The sequence below is a fragment of the Ailuropoda melanoleuca genome, chromosome 9 (genome assembly GCF_002007445.2).
Source record: "Ailuropoda melanoleuca isolate Jingjing chromosome 9, ASM200744v2, whole genome shotgun sequence".
Classification (NCBI taxonomy): Eukaryota; Metazoa; Chordata; class Mammalia; order Carnivora; family Ursidae; genus Ailuropoda; species Ailuropoda melanoleuca.
Window position 1 is genome coordinate 70,918,405 of NC_048226.1, and position 22,493 is coordinate 70,940,897.

At 34.5% G+C, this 22,493-nt stretch overlaps 1 protein-coding gene across 49 annotated transcripts in view; it reads left to right on the plus strand.

Moving 5' to 3' along the window:
- RIMS2 (regulating synaptic membrane exocytosis 2) overlaps nt 1–22,493 on the plus strand; it is a 611,447-nt gene that overhangs the window by 278,649 nt on the left and 310,305 nt on the right. For all 49 annotated transcript variants that reach the window (XM_034668422.1, XM_034668421.1, XM_034668424.1 and 46 more), the window contains one exon: nt 12,068–12,993. In XM_034668422.1, coding sequence (XP_034524313.1) covers nt 12,068–12,993 — 926 coding nt within the window. The remainder of the gene's footprint in view (nt 1–12,067; nt 12,994–22,493) is intronic.

Genomic DNA, 22,493 nt, shown 5'->3' on the forward strand with positions numbered 1-22,493 from the left:
GGAAAGAATTATTTTTTTTTAAAAGATTTTATTTATTCATCCGACAGAGATAGAGACAGCCAGCGAGAGAGGGAACACAAGCAGGAGAGGGGGAGAGGAAGAAGCAGGCTCATATCAGAGGAGCCTGATGTGGGGCTTGATCCCGTAACGCCAGGATCACGCCCTGAGCCGAAGGCAGACGCTTAACCGCTATGCCACCCAGGCGCCCCTCAAGGAAAGAATTATTAAAAGGAGATGTTTTATGGAATGCTCTATGGGGTGCAATGTTATCTTCTTCAACTCCTTAGTACCCCTTCCTTAAAATTTCCATTATGTTTTACTACATTTATGGTGTAGATATATGGGTTTGGGGCAGACTTCCTCAGACTGGGAATGGAGTGAAAACAGTGGTACCCTGAGATAGAATTGTTTATTACTTTCAGCCACTTTTGAAGACAATCTACTAAAGATTCCATTTCATAATATTTTACTTAATGTCTTAAAGTCTTTACTTAAGTCTTGAAGAGTTAAGGAATCAAGAGATCTATCTTCCGGAGAATACACTGCCTATGTAAACAGTGGGATGCATCATTTGAAGCAATGTAATATTGCTATAGAGGGCTAAGGAACTCCCGCAGATCGTGCCGGCATGCAGATGTTAGGTGCTGTTTTCTCTGAGCAAGAACATTCTGTTAACTGGAAGATAAATCAGGCTTCCTTAATTGGTCTAGTAGTCAGATCTGAAGGTGAAGATCGTGCAGAAATAATTTGTGCCTGTTCCTATAGCTTCGTGTCAAGTTAGATAGCATGCTATGTGTGTATTTACTGGCACGTGAACATACAGGAATTATATCGGAAAATTTCTATGGCCTCAAATACTGGTCTAATGAGGGTTCCCACATTTAAATAAAATCTGTTTTGTGTTTTTGTCTTTGTTTTGATTTTGTCATGAGAGTTGCTCCGTTCAGTACTGTATTATTGAGTTGGTTATCATCAGCTCCCTTCCAAGAAAAATCTTGTTTAGCAAGAGCTTCCTTTGTACCTGTCACTCTCTAAAATAATTTGTGGGCGTTGTATTCTCATGTGGGTTGGTGGGAGGCTACTTGACAGAATGTAGCTCTGGTTTTTAAGGATTCTTTCTGTTCTGCTATCAAGACCAGCCTGTTTGTTGACTCCTCACCTCTCCCTAGCTTCATTTCCCTGCCACAGTTTTCTCCGCATCTCTGAAAACATCATTTAAATTTTCAAATCACTCTTACAATTCAACAGAATTGCACAGAAAAAATTCAGGAGCTGGGAGAGTGAAGAGGTTGATGTTCTTAAAATTCATGCATCAAAGGCACATCTTTTACTTGTTCCCTTGGGAATGGTATTTTGGGTAATTTATGAGTTTATTTTTTAAGGTAAAATACAAAAAAGGAGAACAAATAGTATGAGTTTTGACTAATCCATTTATGTTTCTATTGTAGGTAGGCTGGTCAAATGATATTTATTTTTTATCATAGTGTAAAAAATACCTTGCTTATATAGTTTTATTTGTTTATTCACTAAGTGTTTATTGAGTATCTACTACGTGCCAGGTATTTGGGGATCAAACGACCAGAACAGTGATCCCTGCCTGCAACCTGCAAAATGTACATAACAGGAAACAGTAAACATGACAAATAAAAAATATGCCATAATTACAAGGCGATACATGTTATGAAAAAGATTTAAAGAACTAAAGCAGGCTAAAGGGCTCAGGATTGGGAGTGCAGGGGCTGAAGATAAATTGAGGTATTAAATAGAGTGGTCAGGATAGGCCTCCTTGAGAAAGTGAGACATGAGGGAAGAATAAAGAAGGTCTCTACTGACTCGAGGACTGGACGATGTCTGCTGATACGTGGGGGAGCAGCATTCCAGGTTGAGGGGGCTGCCAGAACAGTGGTCCTAAAGTGAGATCATGCAGGGAAGCCGTGGTGGCTGGATCTGAGTGAACCAAGTGGGGAGCGGTAGGGGAGAGGCCGGAGAGTGATGGGTGCCAGATCTCATAAGCCTTGTCAGCAAAATGGGAAGTTACTGATGGGATTCAAGCATATCTGACTTACTCTCTTGCTCCTGTGTTGACACTGAGCTGAAGGGGTCAGAGTAGAAGCAGAGAGACCAGTTAGGAAGTTTTTGCAGTGATTCATATGAGAAATGGTGGTGACTTCTCCAGGCTTATGCCGGAAGAGGTGGTGAGATGGGGAGAAGTGTTTGGGTTCTGGATATCTTCTGTAGGTAGAACGTATAGAATTTCCTCATCGATTGGATGAGCAACTGGACGGAGAGAATTACCATGAACTGTGATGGAATGCGCTGTTTCTCCTTAAACCCGCTTATCTCTGTTTCCTATATTTTAAAACACTGTGTGATTCTTTTTCCCAATAAGGAAATAAGCACTTAGGATGAAAATTAATTATATACATGTTTGGTTTGCAGAGAAGCAGCATCTATGTTTTAATCTGATATTTATTTCTAGATGTGTTTGTTTCCTTTTATAGGAAGAGATTTCTTTTCTCTGAGTAACTATAGTTGTAGGCACCAACCCAAAATCTGTAAGTTGTTTTTTTGGAACAAGTAGGAAAAGGAGAGAATGCAATAGGTGTATTCAACCAATAATTGGATCAATAAAGGAACTGTAATATTAAAATAATCAGGGGAGAATAGGATAAAATAACTCTTTCTGAGAGCTTTCACTGATGATTATGGAAGGTAGTTCTTAGCTAAATGTATTTATACTTTTTTCTTCTTCTATTTCTTGCTCATTGTACTTCTTTGTATTGTTTTGTTTTCAAAGAATATCATAAGATTGTTTCTAAGGCCATCATAAACTTAGAAAGACCACCTTAAAGAAGGGGAATAAAATCACTACAGTTGGAAATTGTCTTCTGGTACAGAATGGTTCCTAGTCTTTGTGGGGGTTTGTTTTGGTTTGGTTTGATTTGGTTTTTCTTGTTTTTTTGTTTTGACATGGCAGTTTTGGGGGATGGTGGCAAGAGGGGAGTGGCACAATGGGTTATCATAGGGGAATATCATTTCTGCACCATTTTCTAGAGGTTTGAATATCTCTATCTTTAAAATATAACTGGAAAATATTGTCATGAATAAAATAAAAGTTAATTTAAACTGGTATCTGATTCATAGAATCTTTATTTTGTACTTCTGAAGAAGTCAATGGATACTAAAATTATAAATATTCCCATGAAAACCTTTTAAATCCCAAATTGGGTCCTCATAAATTTGAATGCATGGAAAGTACTTAACCAAACAATTTTAAAAAATACAAAAGTAAAGAGTTAAAAATGGGGAAAATAGTCCTAAAAGGGAAATATAACTCTCAAAGGGTAGGAAGGAGGAAATTGGAGACCTAGAAAGATCAGTAGAGAGTAAACATATTAGGAATGATACGAATGAAGGTCTGAGGTGGGCAACTAAGAGGAGCAGGATACAAGGTTGATGGTGGAGCAGAGGACTGGCAGCGGAGCTTGCATTTTAGTTGGGACAACACTGCCAAGAGAACTCATGGAAGTGGGAAAAGTGAATGGAGGGAGAAATAAAGAGGAAAGTTAGTTATCATAATATCAACTGTAATCCGTGTCTGAAATTTTCTGGACTAAGGAGCTTGGAAGAATCAAAGTATTCTGGTGAATCTTTCTTTCTTTCTTTTTTCTTTTTTTCCAATTTGATATTAACTGTGTGGTCTAAATGGTTGAATTTTATTATTTGTTAGCATTCCTATGAAAATGATTGATCTTGAATTTTTGTCACTTTTATTTCAATAAGCTACAAGTCTTTATTGGGAATCTCAGTGTTTAACCACTTTATCTGTCTCTACTGCCCCTTGACAGTCTCACCAAGATTTATACTTAATTCTAGGAGAGAATTGTATAGGTGAATACTGCACAAATAGTAGACTCTTATTTAAACTTGAATTTCAGAAGACCAAAAAACAGCACAGGTCTTTCTCATCTTTCCCCACTCTTCAAACACTGGTTCCTCAGTTCTATAGAAATTTATTTGGATTCACTTAAATATAATTCTCAGAAGTTATTAACATCTAGGTGATTGGTTTCCAGTAGACAGGAGTCTATGTCACTAGTATTTTCACTATTTTTTATTTTTTTGAGTGACTGAATAGAGACATTGAGAGGTCAAGTGATAAAGTGAACAAACTTGATTTAAACTCAGTGTCTAATGAATTTCTTAGTTCATGGAACACATTATTTTTTATTAAGTTTCTACGGAAACTGATATTTCCCGTCCTACTACACCTCTGGGGGAGCATTCTCTTTTTAGTGAAGATTAGGAAACTTATTGAATAATTGAAAAGAAATTATAGAATAGACCAGCTAAACCATCAACAACGTTTATTGTCACTATACATTTTATAGTGGACACCAATAGCAAACACAATGAATTCTGTTATTTTAGTAATACTGTAATGCATGTAGGAGAATGTGGTTTACAAATTTCTCAATCTGTCCGTTTTAAGTATAGTGCCCGGAAATGCCGTGGATGTAGGATGCATTTGGTATTCAGTAATGTGAGGCACTAATCAGCTAAGTACTGTAATCCTCCTTACAGGGTACATTCTTACTTGACCTGGAGCTATATCCAGACACGTAGTAACAGCATTAAAGAATAACCTTTTTCTTAACAGGCCCATCACTACAGGATTTTATGATTCCATCCATGAATGAGTGTTGTTTTATGTGTAAATTTTTAATAATTCAGCTTTGAAATAAAATGATTGTAAGCAAGTAGAGACTTTCAAATCATCTGATTAAGGATGGATCCTATGAATTTGCTAGAGCTAGAAGGATTAAATGAAAGCACGGCCTGGCACAGTGTTGATGTATTTTTGTCAACATGATGCTTCATGCTCGACAGATGTGCATTGGTTGAGCAAAAGGTAAAACTATAAAAATGTGTTAGATATTGTGATATGTAAAAAAAGATTGGTCTTTTTTGGTATGTCTTTTGGTGAATACAAATGCTTTGATTTATTAGAAGCTTTTTGAGGAATTCTAGGCATGGGGTCTATATATTTCATATTTTATAGGATCCTATATTTCTGTTAAATCCTGGATTTAATGTGTCTTAATTGCTTCAAATTTCAGAATTTGATTACAATGTTATGTTTAATCCATAGGTTAGGATTGTGTCATTGAATTAATGAAGCGTCATTTTAAGCAATAACCATGCTTTATAAAGCTTCTAATAAGACAGAGGTTTTTTTCAGCTTATTGGTTCTTCAGATATCATTTCTATTATTTATAAATGACAATCATTTAATGATCTCTACTAATAAAGGTTATGAATAAGGGATTTTCTTATAGGTAGTGCTTAATTAAATAGCATTAAATTTGAATTTGCAGAAATTAATAATCTTCAAATTCTTTACTTTTCAATATCATGATTCTTAAAAATTGTATAGGTATTAAGTGTAAAAGTACACAAATATTAAAGCTTAAAGTTTCCATGTAAGCTTTCACTGTCCTTATAAATGTTTTCAAATGTTTTATAATAGATTGTATTTTCAGAGACTTGATGATTATTTTGTAGTATACATAGTCAGTATTGTAGGTGGTATAACAAAACAAACTACATAGCATGGTAAGGGTTGTAAATATTAAAATGGAAACTGTGGTAAAAACACGATGAATTGTTACATAGCATGTAAGTTGAGACTGCCTTTGGGCAACTGTTGAAAATGATTTTAATTGGGAAAGAATCTTTTCATTTGGAGTTTTCCTATTAGTCAGTCTGATTTTTAGATCTTTAAAGAGACTAATTGGTAGAGTTTCTTGCTCAAACTGTTATGCCCAATCAGAATACCATTTATAATGGAGTGTTAGGAGTGAATATACAGCCAGAATATTTAGAAATAGATCAAATGGTCCATATGACAAAAAAAAGTACAAGCAACGAACAGAAATGCTACTGATTAAGATACATTTACAATATTTCTGTATGTGATTTTCTCTAAACCGGTTCTGGTTAAGACCCCTATAATACGGGGGGAAGAGAAAATAATTGTAACAACTTAGATTTCAATAAAAAGAGGTAAGGTGAATAGATATTAGGTGAATATAAAGTGAATGCAAATATGTACTGATATTGTTATATCAGAAATAAGGATTGACTGATGCATAGGAGTAAAAAGTAAGGAACTATATAATGTCACAAATGCATATTATTCTAAAGAAAGGCATAATCTTGGATTCTGCCTCTTAATTCCGCAGTGTCTTTGAAGAATTAAGTGAAACATAACATCTTAGATGAATTGCTTCATTCTTCTGAATTATAACGTATGGGTGAAGTACTGTTAAATGCTTTATGATTGCTTAGAGAATTGTACAATTTATCTTTCAATTCCTTACCATTTAAATGTTTTCCACCCGATAATAATAAATGCTAAGACTTGCTTATAGAGGACAGTAGCAAAGGTAGAGATTGGAGATATAGTACTTGAATTTTCATGGGTTTTCCCCAGTCCTGAAAAAAATGTAGTGTCTAAAAACACAGCAGTTTTCATTTAAAGGAGAACATATACGAAATAATTCATGATTTAGTTGGCAAAATTATTTGACAGAATATTTTAATATTTTGGAGTAATTGATAGCGGATTCTTCATTGTTTGGTAAGAGTAGTCATAGAATAAAGTCTTGCCTTGCTCCTAGCATAGCTTTAGTGTACTACCTTAAAATGTATTTTTAAAAACTTTATTCCATGTTAAGTAACAGTGACAATAGTTATCCCAATTTCAGAAATCATGAGCACTGTTCTATTTTTACTTAAATCCAGTACAAATCAGCATCTACAGTATGATTCACAGGCTTCGGGCAAATTTCATAATCTCTAGAACAATGTGATTGCTGGATTTAATATTGAAATCAAGTTTTCTAAAGTATGATTTTTAAAAGCATTTAGATGACTTGCTAAGTGCTAATTAATAATAGACTTTATTTTGGAACTGAATTCTATGATAAACATTCTTTTTTTATCAATCAAATAAATTTCCTATATCATAAAGGCTCACTATATTCACTTTATTTATACCCTACATTCAAAAATTTATGTTAATCACTCAGGGAATGAAGTATTTCTCTTCTTACTCCTACCTCTGTCCCATTATAACAAGTGTGATGTTAAATATACTACTAGAAATCCTTAATTTACAAAGAGGTTTTGTTCTAAATGTTTAGTTGTAAGGTGATTGACACTCTTAATTTATTTTGCCAAAGAAATCATTTTATAAGCAATTGTTGGATTTTGAAGCCCAACAACAAAAGTAAAATTAACATACAATATACATTACTACTAAAAGCAGTTCCTTCCTTTCACTTATGGTGGGTGCTATTACTGCCAAGGGAACACTAGGGGAAAGAGAAAAATGACTGTTTTAGCACATCAGTGGGTTTGAGTACATATCATGAAAAGTAGAGGTAATCTAAGGAGAATTAATCAGTTCTTTAAGTCAACAGATGTTTTTCAAGCACCTACTGTGTGCAACCTGCGTAGATCCAGGGTGCTGCCCCTCACGAACCTTAATGTCTTAGAGTATTGTAGACACTCCGGGATAGAAATGGACACAATTACCTCGGGAAGAGGTACAGTGAGGAGGAAGGCCATCCTCAGGATGAACTGCCTTCAAAATACCCAATTTCCCCCTTAACAGTTTCTGAATTTTTTAACTTTCTTGCATGGCATTAAGTCCTACATTTTAGAGATTAATTTGCATTAGAAATCTTAAAGCATACAAGTATTTTTGTTAATATTATAAAGCCAATATCCATTCATTCTGATTTAATCTGATGGTTTTTCTTTTGACCCCCATCTGAGGTCAAGGATAATGGGGAATTGGAATTTACTCAGTTTGAGAGCATGAAATCTTTTGAAAAGGAGGGGTATACAAAAAAGTGTTGGTGGGCTGCTTGTAGGTGGGTTCTAGAGATGAACTTCCTTGGAAAATCCTTGATTTAGTAAAACAACAGTTAAGAATTCAGTAGATTTTATATTTTATAAAACAGCTTGAAAGAAAGAAAGAAAAGAAAAGAAAAGAAAGAAAGAAAGAAAGAAAGAAAGAAAGAAAGAAAGAAAATAATAGCAACTTATTGTCAAAACCCAGAACATTTCCAATGAAATTGTATATTTTATATAAATGCTACACTCTGTGTAATTACATTACTCAGGTCTTAGTTCAAATGTACTTTTGCAGGAAGACCTTTCTTATTGAAAGTAGCTTCCCTCAGAGACTTTCTGTAAATTTACCCTGTTTCAGTTTTCCTTTATAGTACTTATCATTGTATGGAATTACTTTGCTTATTGCTTATTGCTTAATTTATTTGCTTATTCTTTGTCTCTCCTGCTAGAAAGAAAGCTTATTGAGGGCAGGGACCTTATGTGTCTTTTCGCTATTGAATTTCCAGCAACTGGAATCAGCTGGCACGTATTAAGCCATAAATCAATATTTGTTGAGTGAATGAATTAATGCAGGAACTACAAGGTATAATTGACGTAGTCCTTTCTGGTTCAAAATTTAAAGTCTAGTGGTCAGTACAGAACACAGATTACATAATTGTCAATAGGATAGAGTAGTGTATGTTGGAGAAATACAAAGGCACAAAAGTGAGCTCTAACTGATGACCAGATCTATGGTAATGTGGCAATACTGCTTTCAAAATTTATATCCTTACATACAGCTATAAGATTACCTATTCAATCCACACTGGATTTTAGGGTAATTAGAATTTGCTTAAACAATGAGGGGATGGTCAAGATGGGTAAAGGGGAGTGGGAGATACAGACTTGTAGTTATAGAATGAATACGTCACAGGAATAAAATGCACAGCATAGGGAATATAGTCAATGATACTCAGATTTAAAAAAGAACAGTTTTAAAAATAAATGAAGTTTAAAAAAATTGTTTTCTTATGTACCATATAAATCTGAGAAACACTAGAATCTTACTCTTGAAACAGTATCAATTTCTAGATATTAAATTTGGTTAATGAATAACCTATATTTTTGGAGACAAATATATTTATTAACTTAGATTGGAAAAAAATAACATACCACAATGTATTTCAATTCCTAACATAAAGTCTGCATCTAAATGGAGGTTAGATGGTCAGTTTAGAAGAACTGATGTAGGGTGCCTGGGTGGCTCAGTTGGTTAAGTGCCTCAGGTCAGGTCATGGTCCCAGGGCCCTGGGATTGAGCCCCACGTCGGGCTCCCTGCTCAGGGGGAGTCTGCTTCCCCCTTTTCTTCTGCCTCTTCCCTCTTGATCGTGTTCGCGTGCAATCTCTCTCTCTCTCTCAAATAAATAAATAAATAAACAAACTAAATTAAATCTTTTAAAAAAAAACTGATGTAATTGTTTATTAGAGTTCCCTAGAGAAATTCTCATTTATCTCAGTTTTTAATATAGTAAGTAGATACAAGTAGCCAGTTAATGAGATGTGAGTATGTTGAAAATTGACACCAGTTAATTATATCTTGCCAGAAGTATTATTTTTTGCTATCCTTAAAGCTTTCATTTAGGCATATTAACTTGAAGTTATGGTGTCAGTATTTTAAGATCATAGCTTAATTGACTAAGCCACCCAGATGCCCCACATTTCCTTATTCTTAATCTATATTATAGTATGTAGCATTTAGTTCTAGCCTAATATATATTTGTTATAATAAATGAGTTACTGTGTATAATCTATGTTTCTCACTTTAAAATACAGACTTTCAAATATTAACTGGCCATATAATTTCAAATAACTGGTTAATAACGAAAGTAGGACTAAGAAACCCAGCTCCCTTGATGCTGTCCTTCTTTTTATGATACATTGCCACCATGCCAAAGTATTTTTTCCTTTAGTCATATGTATAAAAAAATGACAAATACTTTATGGTGACTAACATAATATAATAAAAATAAATAAATAAATAAATAAATAAATAAATAAAATGACAAAAAAGTAAAATGAGTTATGCATAACAGATACACATATAGGATATTATGTGGGTCAATACTGTAAAATTTAGTTTGAGTGGTCTGTTTTGATTGTGTATTTTAAAATATAGGAGTCTCTGGTTTTATGTAACAATTGTCACTGAAAAGAGTTGTTTTTAAGTCCTAAATGTCTTATATGCAGATATAAGATATAAATGTAAAAAAAGAAATCACAGCCACTTTAAAACATTTAGGAGAACACACTAGTTCCTTCATTCTCTGTAATACTTTTCCCTTTATGGCTCTAGGGTAGAGTGCCCCCGGCTATGCACTTGTGTGACACCGGAAGGTGGAAGAGTTAGAGAAGCCTTTACTGGCAAGCTGCAGTTGTTGGCAGGCACACGGGATGTGACAGTCTCAGTGGCCCCTGACAAGCTCCTCTTAATTGCCCACCCTCATGCTTTCGGCAGCTGAGATACTGGTGGCAAATTCCCAGAGACTCTGGAGCTTCCAAGCAACTTCCTAAAGAACATTTTGAGAAGCCTTGTCTTTGGTTCTTTAGGCCAAGAACAGAGCATTAACTTCGCGGGCCTTCATGGCTGGTGCAGTTTTGTACCTCTTGATTCCTGTATTAAACCCTTACTCCCTGGAATACCTAGAGTGACTTCTGTTTTTACTAACAAATCTTCATTGATACATTGGCAGGCTATATTTCAGATATGGGGGAAAGAGATTTGGTGACATAGGAGACTTAAGAGGAGAATGATGCTGTTGCTGTCATTCCACATGTATCCTTTCTCTGCTCTTGCTTTTAGGCCAAAAAAAAAAAAAAATCAAGAAATTCACAACTGAGCTCTTTCATGTTGGTCATCTTTAACTTCAACTGACCTCACTTTTATTATCTCCTGTTCATATGTCCTGGCAAAAATCCCTGTAACAGATATTCTGAACTTCTGTCATCTTCAGGAGTCCAGTGCCACTGCTTTTCATGGCTGGTGGTTGACGTTATCCGGGTTCATACCAGAGAAGAGGACAGTATGAATATTTTGTTGACAAAGAGTATTATTATGATTACAAGGTCTGCTATGTTGTACCAGTGTTGGAGGTTCAGGCTGAGAACTTAATATACGGTCTCTTCCTCTGAGGCTATAAGGAAGCATGAGGGGTCAGATGTGAAGACAAAGAGAAGTGTCATTGAGCTGGCCTTAATCTCATGAAGGTACAATCAAAATAGCAGTCCCTTCTGACTTCTACAAAGACTTTTTTTGTGTTTGTGGTGAATAAGTCATTATTGCTGCTATTTATTTAAATTGCTTTTCTCAAGTTAGAGCAGTAAAGAAGGGTTGGAGATACAATGATAAGATGAAGATTTAGATGAACCAATACTTGGAGTGATCTAGGTAGCTGACGAATGAAAAATTATTTTTTAAAAAAGATTTTGTTTATTTATTTATTAGAGAGAGAGAGTGGGAAAAAGAGCAGCGGGAGAGGGACAAGTAGCCTCTGCGCCTCACATGGAGCTGGATCCAGGGCTCGATCTCACAACCCCAAGGTCATTAACCTAAGTCGAAATCAAGTGTCGGACACTTAACTGACTGAGCCACCCAGGCGCCCCTGTGAAAAATGATTTTTAAGAGCCAGCATATCAGAAAATATTCAACTCTTGAGCCGAATCAGTTTGGCTTCATTATGTGTTCAAGTGACTTCATATCAAGATGTCAGGAGTAGAGAGAATGTCAGGTGGAATTTTTCAAAGCTTCTGATTAGCAGTTGGGAGAGTGTCGAAGTGTATTGAGCCAAGCAAAGAAATTAGAGAAGAGTCCATTTTGCTGCAGCAGAGTATGATGCTGACTGCCTTATTTCAGGGCATATTAAGTATATTCCTATGTCGTGTGTCAGGCATTAAAGAACCATATCAAAGTACCTTTTAAATTTCCTATTTGAACTGAATAAAATGAATATTAGTAGAACTTTTGTTATGGCGTGACTTTAAAAAGAATTTTTTTTAAAAAGCAAAAAAGCTATTTAAATTTAATTCATCAACCCACCAGTGAATTAATACAACGTTGAATTGTTTAGACATTGCTCCTCATCATTCTTTTCCTTTGCTTACTTAGGACACGAAGTCCATCTGTATCCAGAGATCAGAATAGAAGATACGACCAAAGAGAAGAAAGAGAAGAATATTCACAGTATGCTACTTCAGATAGCGCCATGCCTAGATCTCCATCAGATTATGCTGATAGGAGGTCTCAGCGAGAACCTCAGTTTTATGAAGAGTCTGACCATATAAATTACAGGGACTCCAACAGGAGAAGTCACAGGCATTCCAAAGAATACATTGTAGATGATGAGGATGTGGAGAGCAGAGATGAATATGAAAGGCAAAGGAGAGAGGAGGAATACCAGGCACGCTATCGAAGTGACCCGAATTTGGCCCGTTATCCAGTAAAGCCACAGCCCTATGAAGAACAAATGCGTATTCATGCAGAAGTGTCCAGAGCAAGGCATGAGAGAAGACATAGTGATGTTTCTTTGGCAAATGCTGAACTGGAAGATTCTAGAATTTCTACGCTGAGGATGGAACGACCATCAAGGCAAAGATCTATATCTGAACGTAGGGCTGCCATGGAAAATCAGCGATCTTACTCAATGGAAAGAACTCGAGAGGCTCAGGGACCAAGTTCTTATCCACAAAGGACCACAAACCATAGTCCTCCCACCCCCCGGAGGAGTCCAATACCCATTGATAGACCAGACATGAGGCGTACTGACTCACTGAGGAAACAACACCACTTAGATCCTAGCTCTGCGGTGAGGAAAACAAAACGGGAAAAGATGGAAACGATGTTAAGAAATGATTCCCTCAGTTCTGACCAGTCAGAGTCAGTGAGACCTCCACCACCAAAGCCTCATAAATCAAAGAAAGGAGGTAAAATGCGCCAGGTTTCATTGAGCAGTTCAGAGGAGGAATTAGCTTCCACACCTGAATACACAAGTTGTGATGACGTTGAGATTGAAAGTGAGAGTGTAAGTGAGAAAGGTAAGTACTGTCTTCTAATCACACTTTCCCTGTAGTTGATTCCCTGGGGGTTTTCTTCCCAGGTTGTATTTGTGATAAACATTTAATAGTTAGATATTACTACCTTTATTTTAAAAGTTTCTAAATGGTGCCAGTTATATGAAGAACGTTTCAAGTTTTAAAAAGTAAATATTTTCTGTTGCTCATGTGGAAGAGAAGTCTACTGATTTTTTAAAAAAACTTCGCTTTGTTTCTGAAAATTATCTTGCATCACTTCATGGTGTATTAAAAAATATCTATTAGCTATAGTTGTAAAATAACATTTTGTGTGTGTTTCCTTTTACAAATGCAATGTATTTACTATAGAATATCTGAAAAATTCTTCAAAGTGCAAAGAATGAAATGCAAACTGTCCATTATTTTTCCCCCAAATATAACCATCGTTAACATTTTGTTGTATTTTCTTCCCTTTTTCCTATGCATGTATATTTCACATATTGATAAAATTGGTATCATGCTATACATAATTTGTATTCTGATTTTTTTCAATTGAGATCATATCATTAACTTTTTTCCAAGCCATTAGATGTTCTTCAGAAGTATGTTTTAAAAATGTCTGCATTAATAGTCTAGCATATGGATGTACACAAACTATTCCTTTATTTGGGGGCATTGCAGTTGCTTCCAATGGCTAACACAAATAATATTATAACGGTTATCTTTATATAAGAATTTTTGCCTAATCCCTGAGTATTTCACAAATATATATCCATGCTTTGATTCTCATAAGCTCTTGGTTCAGAATGCCAACTTGCTTCCCAGAAAGGTTATAACACTCCATACTCCTGTCAAAAGTTAAGTTTTCAGTCTCAAAGCACCAAATCTTTGCAGTTGGACAGGCCACAAAAATGCTATCTCTTTGTCATTTTAATTTGAATTTGATTGCGAGTTGAATGTTTTGTATTTTATTGGTGTTTCATATCTTCTATGAATTATCTGTTCATTCCTGTTATTTCTTCTGCCCATGTTCCTATTGGGTATTACTTAGTTTTTCTCTTGCTGGCTTGTGAGAGCTTTTTATACGGTTAGGATTTTTACCCATTTAACTATCATCTGTTTGAAATGTTATTTCCCATATCGTTGTTTATCTACTAATTTTCTGTGGTCATTTGGAAATATTGAATTTACTATAGCTGTCTTTGCATCTTTGGTGATTTTTTTCCCATTTCTTTTATCCATAGAAACTCTTTATTCATCCCCAAGTCAGTTAAATATTCAGCTGTGTATTTTCTCATATTTTTATTATTTACTTTTAACCTTTAACTTTTTAATCTTTCTGTAATTTATTTTGGTATATGCCAAAATATACCATATATGTGAATATCTAACATGAATCCTTTGTACCACCCACCCCCTGCCCACCACACGCACAATTTTCTGACACCATTTGATGAACAATCGACTTCTTCATAAGAATCAACAGGAATCAATAAAGGAATTTAAGAAGGCAGCTAGATATGAAATTAATATGGAATCATTTTGTGCTATACCAAAAATAGTTAGAAAAGTGAATGAAAAGCAGTTCCCATTCTGAGCTAAAAACAGAAAATGTGATTTAAAAATAACTAATAAGAAATGAGGGGGGCCCACATGAAGAAAGCCATAAAACTAACATAAGGGAAGATTGTCATTGAGCGAGTGATATTCAGTTCATGTTCCTGAATGGGAAGGCTAAATATTGTAAAGATGCCTATTCTTTCTAAGCAATGTCTTGGGGTTAAGGCCATTGTAGTTGTAATCCCAATTGGCGACTCTATTTTATTTCTACAAGTTAATCTGGAAGGTGTACAGAGAAAAAATTTAACTCTTTTCTCCCCCCCTCTATGCCTTTTAGGCTCACTGGGGTGGGGGATTGACGAAAGACAGATTAACAAGAGAAAAACTATTTTATTATCGTGTGCATTGTACATACATGTGGGAGCTTTCAGCTACTGAAACTTAAAGGGGTGGCTAGAATTTGTGCTTATATAGTCTCTTTGCAGAAGAACAATAGATTTTTAGAGAGATGACAAAACAAAGAAAAAGGACTTTGAGTTTCTAGGGTAGCAAATCATGGAAGGTAAGTGTATGAGGAAACTAATGGAAGGTAAGGGCTAGCTGGTAAAGGTGGTTGTGTAGACTTCTCCTGAGCCAGCTCTCACCTGCTGAAGAGCAATTAACTTCTGTCCTTCCTTATAGAGGGCAGGGGGGACACTTTTACAATTTATGTCCCGCTTTTAGGCAAATAGGGGGTAGGGCAGGCAATTTTCTTGTATTTGCTTCTTCTCAGGTGCTTTCTGCTGAAAATAATCCTTATACCAAAAATGGCATATTAAAACAAATAAATGATAAGAACATAGAAAGTGCCACAAACCAAAGAGGAAGAGATCAGTTATTCAACAGATGGGATTGGGGAAGACGCATATACAGTGAAAACAGAAAACCAAGTTAGAGCCTCATTTTGTAGAAGTTGCATTGAGATTATAAATAATAAACAAATTGGGTTTGTGTAAATAGAAAGGTCTAGAAGGAGAAACTGTGGATCTTAATTTTTTATCATAGGACGTATAGAAAGTTTATTTCCCAGAAGCTGTAGTATTTCGTTAAGTATAGTTAATAATTTTTAATTTGGTTGTTTTCCATCATTGTCAGAGTATATCATAATACTAAACGGTGAGAAAAAGATAGCTTGGATATCTTTAGTGGATTAGTTAAGATTCTCTTACATACTTCTGTTATTCTTTGCTAAAGTAATGCCTTCAGTTTTACCACTTAAAGTTGTTAAAAGTAAACACATAAAAATCTCACATAAATGAAAAGCTATACATGAGTTGAATTAAAATCTTATGTAATGTTATTTAGCAGAACTTAGAACATTTATCAAATATGGAAAGAAACTAAATGTCGCTCACGTCTGTATCCTCCCTCTCTTGAGCTCCTAGTAGACACTTAGAGCTGGTTGTCCTTCTCATCTGCCTAATAATCTGCATCCCGGGGTGCAGATTTACTTTGGCTTTGGAGGAAGAAATTGAAATAAAACAACCTCTTCCTGTTGGATGTTGCCCCCAGTAGTAGGATTCAGTGAGAAGAAGTTATAGCTGTTGAGAGATTGGGACAGAGCTTAAATTTTGTCATATCTTGGCTTTTCATCATGAGAGAAGCATTTTGGTTATTTGTGGAAAAATTATCAGTCTAATTTTGGAATAAGCTACTCACAAAGATATCTAACATCGTGATTCATAGTCATCGTTGGTAGTTGACTAATGTTTGAAAATTCCTGCTAATAATTAAAGAAGTTGTATTAGCAGCATTTTTTTCCTGTATGCTTTTATGTGGATACATCAACCAACCTTTGAAAGATGGTTATCTCTTTGCTTTATTATCCCTAAGCTAAATGACCCCAAAGATGGTGTTTTAAAATGGAAACGTCTTTTTCATTGTCTTTACATTTCTGTCTCTTTTCATTCTTGTGCTGAACCTTTCAAAAATGTGCAAAGCAAATTTGGATCAAGTAATGTGAAGTGTTAAACCAGCCTTGCACAGATAGATAGCACAGGGCAGCATTATTGTTGCACAAGGATTCTTTGCTGGCCCTTGTATGTCTTATTATAGCGTCTGCTACATAGCAGGATCTTTCCTGATTTTGAAATAATAAAATTCTAGAATCCACAGCAAGCTTATAGGCTTATAGTTTACGTAATTTTTTTTTCTTNCTGTCCTATTGGCTAGTTTTTTTTTTTTTTTTTTTAATTTACACTTTATTGGTGCTTCCGGGGCTTTGGCTCTTCTTAATCATCTGTCATTTGTCTCTTTGGATAGATCTAATTTTAAATACACAGAATTTCACTGAACTTTATAGTAGATGTCATTTCATTCACTATGTTCTATTAAATGATGCTGATAACTACAACCTATGAGTGATAATCACAGTCATTGTTGTGAAAGAGTAATAGGGTTTTATGGAAAGAGCATGGGTTTTAGAGTCAAAGAGGAGCTCAAATCCTGGCTGTGAAATTCATGAACTATACGATCTTCTACCTATTTAACCACTCTTGGTCTGTTTCCTTATCTGTAAATATAATAGTATGTTCATGGTGTAGGTAATTTGTCAAATAATAGAGAGTAAAACCATTTTTAGACTACTTATTTAATGTTTTGTGATAGTCAACAATACTTAAGACTTTTTTGAGACAGCTTTCAAGAGTTTTGAATGAACGTATAGTCATGGTTACATCATTTATGTTGGTTTCACCTCTTCTATGATCTGCCACATGTTGAACTAGGCTTGTATTTTTAGGCTAAGAAGAATATACTTTTTAAGTTGCTGAGATACAATTTTGAGATGTAAATCCAGTGTGTTACTAAATACTAGACACCTATTTATTCCTTTTTTGGCCAAATGCTTTCTAATGTCTGTTACTTGCAAGATGTTGGATTGGACCTAGTAGAAAATATAGAGATGAATAAGACACAGTTTCTACCCTTAAGAAGTTGAAAGTCTAAAATAACTAGCATTATAAGCCCATTGTATAATAGATACTATAGGACTTCAAAAGGAGAGGCATTGGTTATCTCCACTAATTTTGTGTGATTTCTATGTTTTGTAACACTTATCTCTTAACCATGATATGGTTTGCTTTTTACAATGCTATATTGATCACTTCCTCATATTTTGTGTTGGGTGAGAAAATTGCAAACTGATTTTTTTCTTTTTTTGTCTTCAGATCATGTAAAGAGATACGTCTTAGATTGCTGATGTCATAGTATCTCTGAATCTAATTATTAAACATCTCTCTCAAAGTTTAAAATACATTTTTCATAAGCTTTAAAAAGAACTATTGACCTTCCAGTCTTATCTGTGATTTCCTTATGAAACAGTCTAGAGCACATTTCTCAGTTTCAGCGCTATTGACATTTGGGGCTGGATAATTGTTTTGCAGACTGTCTTGTGCATTATAAGGTGTTTAGCAGCATCCTTGACCTCTACCCACTAGATGCTAGTGGCGTCCCCACCCCCAGTTATGACAACCTCTAAAATATCTCCAGATACTGTCGAATCTCCCTGTGGGGCAAAGTCCCCCATAGCCACCTGCTTAGCCTCCATCCTAAGCCTCTCCACTTATTTTCCTTCTTTCCTCTCCACTTTTAGAATCAAATGGGAGTCTTGGCCAGCATTAAAAAGAGAGAGAGAGAGAGAGAGAGAGAGAGAGACTGGAATAGGATGGAGTAGAAAATATCAGAGTGGAGTGCATAGAGTAAGGGTTTTTCTCTACAGGCCCACAATGTAAAATATATATTTCTTACTGTGGATCATGGCCAAAAATGTTTTAAAGCCCTATTCCCTTATGTTATATTTTTGTGATTCACTTAATGCCAGTGTTTCCTGCCTTCCCTCCACCCCCAACTCCTTCTAGACTTGGAGAAAGGTCTAAAGGTGATGTTCAGTGGCTAATTGATATAAACACGATACTTTTTTATTGATTTATTTTAATTTTAGTATTATAATGCAACATATTTTTCACTTTAATTGCATAGTCATGTTGTCCATCATTTGCTCAACACTCAAAGGATTCAGTTTTTTGTCTTTTGCTTTTTTTAAGCAGTGAAATCATTGTGAAGAGTTGTGAAGAGTTTTAGTTTCCCCTGTCTTCCAGGTTCCAACCTGACTGATTTTTCTTGGTTGTTGCAGGTCTCTCTTGTTTTTCTGTAACATCTTGAGGGCCTGGGCTGGTAAATGCGAGCGTACATATGTATGGCAGTGTCCTAAGTTATAAACTGTGAAAAGTTTGAGTCGATTATTAGACTCTTGAAAGTAACACATCCTTTAACTTATTTTTGGGAAGGAGTGAGTGGAGATGTGAAGGTAGAGCAATTTGGAGAACAGATCCAGAACAGGAAAAAGGGGAGATAGACTACAGATCTCCAGATACAAGTTCTAAAGGTATCAGCTTTTTGGATGTCTGAGTTTGGGTGTCAATATCAATAGTGAAATTTATCCCCTTGTGTAATCTCAAGTTTCTTATAATTTTTAAGTAATTGATTTACTGTATATGTTTATAAGAAAAATAGGCTATTGAAGTGATAGCCAGGATTCATTAGAAATTTGAAGAAAATGTTGATTTATGGTATTTGAGACCAATTAAATATGTAAGGAATTCTGAACCAGATGGACTAAAAAAACTTTTAGAATAAGTTGTAATAATGGGAATATTTAAAATTTTTTTCAGTTATCTATTTTATTACTAAGACTTCCACAAGTAAAATTTTGAAAGTTAAAGATTGATTACTTTCTTGTATATTCATAAAGTAATTTTATGCTAAATAATTATTCCAATTGTAACATGAGTCTTAGGGCTTCACTATGTGATAAAGAAAGAACTGCATCAAAGTTACATGGATGTAATTAATCACTCTTGCTATATTAGGCAACATTATGAAATTATTTCATCAAGTTCTTTTTTATATAAGATATTTTTTATCAGAAGAGAAATCAAGTTGCAAATACATATTATGAAGCTGATCTGAAACTTGAAATTATATAACATAAATATAAACAGATTAACAAGTTAAATGAACTCAAAGTTAATTTGTAAAGTGCATAACCAGAAGGTAAATTTACAAATGGGAATAAAGAATTTTTTGTTTCCTGATAAATTATAGCACATGGATGTTTAAGATGGTAATTCTTTCTATTTGCAAAAATATTCCCTTGTTAATTATAGATGAAATACTGTGTTAAGCATTTGCCTAAAGTAAAAGGATTATTTTAATGGAAGATATAGTACTCAACATTTCAAGAAAATAATCTTACAAATTTCAGTTTGTGGGATATTCGAGAGGGTGCTTAGCTAGTTGAGTGAAAAATTAAAAGCAAAATTAAATTACAGACTAGTTGTTGAAGTTGATTTGGAATATAGGAGTCTCTGTTAAATTGGATTAGAATTCAATAGATGCTTAGATATTGATATTTAGTACAGCTTAAAAATTGATAATGAAATTTATTCAGTAGATAGAAATATATAAAGCTTTATGAAAAACATACTGTTATTAATTGATAAGTATAACAGAGCAAATACTCCAATGGTGTTACAAATGCTGAACAAGCCAATTATATTTGAGTTAAAAAAGCATTGAAATAGCAGAAAACTTGGGTCTAAGACTAATTCAATATTTCAAGCAGTATTTGGTAAATTCATTCATTCATTCTTTATTTCATTCAACTAAAATATATAAATGTCAAAATAGTACTAGAATATGAAATATGAAAATATTTTTATGACCCTAGAATTGCTTTTTTGTGGAACAAGTCGAAGAGCTTGTGCTGTGAATTTGACTACATTTATGCTAGCTGGCTCATCCAAGAAAATTATACATGGATTGGGCTTTTGTTTTTGATGGCTCATGCTAGAAGCTATCTATTTTCATTTCTAGGATGTATCCATGAGAAGAGCTTTTTCAGGAAATATTTGGGGTATGCTTCAAAGCAGAAGGGCAGCTCAAATTATTGCCGTATATAACCTCATTCTCCCTGCAACTGCTTATCTGGCTCTTTTTGTAGGGCTTAGCTTGGTTAAGAATTTTTTCAGGAGAAAATAAAGTGAGCCTGACATAGAAAAGTTCAAGAATGGACTCCCACAGTACAAGACTGATGTTAATTCTTTTAGCAGAGGACCTAATGAAATATAGGCAAAGATTTAATTTCATAGGAATCTAAGATGCTCCAGATACTTTTGTCTAAATCTTGAAATATATAATTATAATTAATTTTTTGAATGGACTCTTGAATAAAATAGTAGGATCTATGAAAGTCATGAACTTTAATGAATGACTGAGATTATAAGAACAATTTAGAATAAGAACAATTTAGACTGTATGTAAGATGAAGGACATCAAAATAAGGAATTAGCTTAAAGAGAATAAAAGATGTTAAGATTCTGGGTTAAGAATAAATGGATATGAATGGAATACTCTCCAGTTTCGTCAAACCAAATGCATTTTAGATATGACTATATTTTACAAAACAGTACACATACTCAGAAGTGTGGGTGTGTGTGTGTCAGCAGATTGAGCTTTAAATTTATTCTTACAGATGATTCTATAAGCCACTTTATTTCAGCACATCCCGCACTGTACATGTTGGGAATTTTTTAAAGAAAAATTTATTTCTCATGGGACTACGAGCCTGTGCTTTGTAATTGAAGATACCTAGAGTTTAATTAACCTAGAATTTGGGTCGCATATCCTGTTCTTAGATGGTAGGAGGGGGCAACTCTCCAAATTTTGCTGAGGAAAAAGGAAATACATCATATTTCTGATTTTGAATTTAGATGCATTTTCTCAAAGAAACTATGTTATAAGTGACAATAAATTATACCTTTTTATTCATTTGATTCTGCAAATTTAGGGAGCCAGTTCTAGCTACTAAGCTAGGTACTTTGATCTTGTGGCGTAAAAGGCATACAACTCAATTTTTGTTTTGCTTTTTTAAGCTGGGAAATGTTTTTTTATTTCACCTTTAATTTTGGAGGATAATTTCTTTAGATATAGAATTTTTGGTTGACAGGCTTTCTACCCTCTTTCAGCACTTTATTTATGTCATTTCATTTTTTTCTAGAGATAAAGGGTCTTGTGTTTTGCTGTTTTCAACATATTCTCTTTGCCTTTGGATTTTAGCAGTTCGACTGTCATGTTTCTAGGTTTAGGTCTCTTGTGTATATCCTACTTAGGGATCATGAAGATTTATGGATCTATAGAGTAATGTTTTTCCTTAAATTTGGGAAGTTTTCTGTCATTATTTCTTCAACTAGTTTTTTTGCTTCTTTCTTTCCCTGTAGGAATCCCATAACATGTATGTTTGTATGCTTGATGTTTTTCTACATGTCTCTGAGTTTCTTTTCGTTTTTTTTCCAATATTTTTTTCTTTGTGTTTTTTCAGAGTGGATCATTTCTATTGCTCTCTGGTAGAGTACACTGATTATTTCATCTGCCATCTCAAATCTGCTGTTGAGTCCATGTAGTGAATATTCATTTTGGCTGTTGTATTTTTCAACTCTAGAATTGTCATTTCTTTTCTTTTACAGTTTTATTTCTCTATTGAGAGTCCCTGTTTATTGAGTCATTGTCATCATATTTTCCTGTGATTCTTTGACATTTAAAAAATACATTTTTAATAGCTTCTTTAAAATCTTTATAATAGCTGTTAAATCCGACATCTAGGTTCACTTAGAGTTAGTTAGTTTGCCTTTTTTCCTGGTTATGGGTCACATATTCCTCTTTCTTTGCATGTCTCATAATTTTTGGTTGAAAGCTGGACACCTTTGATGAGGTGCTGTAATAGCTGTGATTGCTTATTTATTTTCCTGAGGATTGTCTTGTCTTTCTTTTTTCTTTTTAAATCTGTCCCCATTGTGGTATATGTCCACTGACCTTTCTGCTCAGTTTGTTTTACTCAAGTGTGTGTGTGTGTGTGTGTGTGTGTGTGT